The following is a 4,415-nucleotide window of genomic DNA, read 5'->3' as shown; positions in this document are numbered from 1 at the left end:
ATTTTTTTCCTTCCACAAGATAGAAGCTATTGAATAATTCATGCCAAGCGTGGAAAGGCTGCCTTTTCCCTGGGTGATGTATAAGTGAGCACGAGAGAGCTTCGTGTGGGTTCACCGCATCAGCCACCACTCTTGCTTCTGAGCACAGGGTGCTCTCCTCTTGAGCTCAGCTTCTGCTTTTGCAGCCAAGCATCCCTGCTTCTGCTCCCTGCCTGCCCATCCTTCTGGGCTTGCAGCCTGCCACTTGACTTTCCCCAGCCCTGCTGCCAGCTGAGAAATCTCCCTGCAGCTGCCGATTTCTGCCTAGGACCATGTGTGTGGATGCTGCTTGGGAGAAGCGAGCACTTGCTCCTGGCACCGATCCCAGCTGAGTTCCTCCTGTTGATTTTGGGACCACAGATGCTGCTGTGAGGAGGTACTTCCTGGCATCCCTGCCTCCGCGACTGCCAGCCAACGACCAACCCAAAAGTAAGATACCCCCGAACTCCTCTCCCCTGGCATTTTCCCCAGCTGGGATCTCTCTGCTTTCTCCTGGAAACTAGGGGCTCTGTCTGGCAATATTCCCAACTGTGTGTGTGCGTGCACGTGTGTGTTTGGGGGGAGAAGAGGAGCCTCTTGGTATTGCTCTGTCCCAGGGCTTGGGCTTCCCTGGTGCCTGCTGCATGCAAAGAGGCCTTTCCCCTGGCACTGGAGACATTTCCGAGGCAGGTACCTGTCATCTGCCACCCCCGTCCTCCTCGAGCTCCCTCTCTCCCCCTCCCCCAGCCCATCATTCGGCTTCAGCCTTTCCGTGTCGGTGGCAGAGGGCTGAAGGGATGTCTCTGCCCTCCCTGCAGGCGGCCCTCAGGATGGGCCACGCTGTGAGAAGCTGATGCTAGCAAGCGAGGTGTGAAGAGTTGGCCAGAATGACCAACTCCTCCTCCACGTCCACGTCCTCCACCACCGGGGGATCGCTGCTTCTGTTCTGCGAGGAAGAGGAGTCGTGGGCGGGCCGGCGCATCCCCGTGTCCCTTCTGTACTCGGGCCTGGCCATCGGGGGCACGCTGGCCAACGGCATGGTCATCTATCTCGTGTCGTCCTTCCGCAAGCTGCAGACCACCAGCAACGCCTTCATCGTGAACGGCTGCGCCGCCGACCTCAGCGTCTGCGCCCTCTGGATGCCGCAGGAGGCGGTGCTCGGGCTCCTGCCCACCGGCTCGGCGGAGCCCCCCGCGGACTGGGACGGCGCCGGCGGCAGCTACCGCCTGCTGCGGGGCGGGCTGCTAGGCCTCGGGCTCACCGTGTCCCTCTTGTCCCACTGCCTGGTGGCCCTGAACCGCTACCTGCTCATCACCCGGGCGCCTGCCACCTACCAGGCGCTGTACCAGCGGCGCCACACGGCGGGCATGCTGGCGCTCTCCTGGGCGCTCGCCCTGGGCCTCGTGCTGCTGCTACCGCCCTGGGCGCCGCGGCCCGGCGCCGCGCCCCCGCGCGTCCACTACCCGGCGCTGCTGGCCGCCGCGGCGCTGCTGGCGCAGACGGCGCTGCTGCTGCACTGCTACCTGGGCATCGTGCGCCGCGTGCGCGTCAGCGTCAAGCGGGTCAGCGTCCTCAACTTCCACCTGCTGCACCAGCTGCCCGGCTGCGCCGCCGCCGCCGCCGCCTTCCCGGGCGCCCAGCACGCGCCGGGCCCGGGGGGCGCGGCGCACCCGGCGCAGGCCCAGCCCCTGCCGCCCGCGCTGCAGCCGCGGCGGGCGCAGCGGCGTCTCAGCGGCCTGTCGGTGCTGCTGCTCTGCTGCGTCTTCCTGCTGGCCACGCAGCCGCTCGCGTGGGTGAGCCTGGCCAGCGGCTTCTCGCTGCCCGTGCCCTGGGGCGTGCAGGCGGCCAGCTGGCTCCTGTGCTGCGCGCTGTCCGCGCTCAACCCGCTGCTCTACACGTGGAGGAACGAGGAGTTCCGGCGCTCCGTGCGCTCCGTCCTGCCCGGCGTCGGCGACGCGGCCGCCGCCGCCGCCGCCGCCACGGCCGTGCCCGCCGTGTCCCAGGCGCAGCTGGGCACCCGCGCCGCCGGCCAGCACTGGTGACCCGGCCCGGGCCCGAGGGAAGCGGGGATGCCGGCCTCCAGCGGCCTTGGCCGGCATCGCCTCCTGCCCTGGTGAAGTCCCCGCTGTCGGAACGAAGACTCCTGCAGGCCGGGCCCGATAAATCGGTGCGAAGATTTCGCCTTCGGCCCCAGTGGGACACCTGGGAACCAAGGTCTCTCCCCAGATGGGGTCCCCGAAGTCATTCTGAACAGCCACCTGGTTTTTAGCCGTTGTTTCTGTGTTTTAGAGCAATCCTACAGTCAAGACGCCGGAAACTTCAAGAACTTGCTCCCCTGACATTTTAAAAGAACAGGTTAATTTATTTCAGCACTGTTTTTGAAGAGAGCTTTGATAACGTATTACTGTGTTACCGTTCCCACCTTCATCGTCTTATAATAGAGATGAAGCGCCTCGAGTGCACATAAGCCAAAGGAAATACTACTGATGAAGGAAATAAGATTTAAGAAGTATTTTAGAAAGTAACTTATCTTTGATGATGCTTCTCTTACGCTTTAGCCTTTGTATGAACCTGAAGAATGAAGCCACAGATGTGCATACCAGTATGAGTGGCCATTAAGACCTCAAGCCCTTTATTCTTAAAAGGGTTTTTATGAAGTCAAATCATTGCCGAATGAGATAGAATCTTAGCCAGTGAGAAAAGAGAAAACAGCTTTATTACTTTACACCTGTTTTTGCACTTCTAAGACTGAACATTGGCATTAGATGTTGAAGTGAAAATTTCCCCTTGTGATGATTGATGGTCTGAGCCAGCGATGGAATTTTTGAAAACAAATGAGGGGGTTATCCATTTTAGGTACCAGTTTCATGTTTTCTATCGCATGCACACTTGTTGCTACCTTTGTTTTGTAATCAGTTTACTTGCCTTATGAGTGTGACTGCAGCTTTGAACATTCTGTACTATAATGGTTGCTAAGGAGAATAAGTCCTTCTGTTTTCTCTTTAACATTTAAAATATCTCAATGCACATGATATAATTAAACACTAGTAATACCATGACTGCATAGCTAATCTTAGCTGCTATTGCATGCTCCTAGATGCTAGAACTTACTGGGCATGTGGTATATACTAAAGCAATACCCATTAGACAAGGACATTTTACTTCTTCCAGACACCAGAAGAAGTGGCCTTCAATTATTTGAAAAAGAAACACGGAGATACCCTGGCTACCTACGGTTCTTGTCTTGACCCAATTTATGAGAAACTCCCAGTTGGGACTTTATCTTGCCAATGGAACCACAGTCAAGATGGATCAATAATAATGGTTTTGGCTCTGCAAAGCAGTCTGTGCTCTTTTAGGGTTTAGATAAGCCACACATTAGAAAGGAACACCGGTTTTTTATGTAGCTCGCCTATATATTACCATGACACTCAACGTTAACATTGTGTCCGTTGAAGGAGGTGTAATAACTCTGTTATAAATAGCAAACAGTTCAAATGGGAATCTATTTGAAAATGTATGATTTGAGGCTTGTCTTTGGTTTACTAAATTTATTTAGAAATAGCTGAAATGCAAAATCATGTGAAATCACTTTATGAAATTAAAATGGGAAAAAAGCAATTGAAGATAACCATCTATTAGCATTATAACTGCTAACTACATCAAATCTGGGCCCGAACAACCTCAATTAACTGTGTAGTTTGGAACAGAAACAGCTTGCTTTGTTGCACTCTTGAACATCATAAGTTAGGGTGGTGGGAACCTGCGTGCGTTTGAATAATTATGGGAGTTGCAGGAAACTTAGACATGTTTGTAGTAAAACAAAACAAATATGTTCATTACCAATAATAGGTCAGCAGTCATTGTATTAATCTCTCCCCTTTGTGCATGTACCATTTCTCTCTCACTAAGGTTTCATCTATTCCCATTTTCCTTGATTCAAATATTTAATTATGATTCAAATGTTTAATTAAAGTTCAGACAACTATTTCTCTGAGTTTTTTCCTTCTGTCTCTGGTCTTCTGGCATATCTCCTTGAGAACACTGTAACAGAGGACACTGTATTCCAAAGCACTAGTGATGAGAATCACTTCTTTGTTCTGGCTCTATTTAATTTTATTTTTCGTTTCTCAAATTATTTCTACCTTACATAATTAAATAGGGTTGTATGCCAGCATTAAAAAGAAAGAGGCGTGATTTCCTTTCTGTAAACATAATTGAGTTGGGGGATAGGTTGCAACAACAACAGAGAGCTGAAGATTTTCCTTTGAGGGGGCCGGGCTGAGGGGACAATTTTCTAAATCTCTATCAAAGAGGTCTTCTTTTAATCAGGCTTTTATTTTTGTTTCTCACTGCGGATGCTGCAAATGATGTCTCCTGCTGATGCCCAAAGCATT

The 4,415-nt window shown here is 52.6% G+C and overlaps 1 protein-coding gene across 1 annotated transcript; it reads left to right on the top strand.

The window, feature by feature from the left end:
- The first annotated feature begins 330 nt into the window (after positions 1 to 330).
- Positions 331 to 4,006, top strand: GPR88 (G protein-coupled receptor 88). The gene is made up of 2 exons (XM_045869842.3): positions 331 to 468; positions 837 to 4,006. The coding sequence occupies exon 2, from the start codon at positions 906 to 908 to the stop codon at positions 2,058 to 2,060; it is 1,155 nt and encodes a 384-aa protein (XP_045725798.1). The 5' UTR covers positions 331 to 468; positions 837 to 905; the 3' UTR covers positions 2,061 to 4,006.
- The last annotated feature ends 409 nt before the right edge of the window (positions 4,007 to 4,415 follow it).

This window comes from Mirounga angustirostris, unplaced genomic scaffold, assembly GCF_029215605.1.
Source record: "Mirounga angustirostris isolate CCGP_5_RB_7025 unplaced genomic scaffold, mMirAng1.0.hap1 SCAF_4, whole genome shotgun sequence".
NCBI classification, from domain to species: Eukaryota; Metazoa; Chordata; class Mammalia; order Carnivora; family Phocidae; genus Mirounga; species Mirounga angustirostris.
The sequence above is the reverse complement of the archived record's forward strand: the minus strand, read 5'-3'. Positions and strand labels throughout refer to the sequence as shown.

Excerpts from the sequence above, each read along its gene's own strand:
- GPR88 (XM_045869842.3), top strand. The coding sequence starts at position 906 with ATGACCAACTCCTCCTCCACGTCCACGTCCTCCACCACCGGGGGATCG.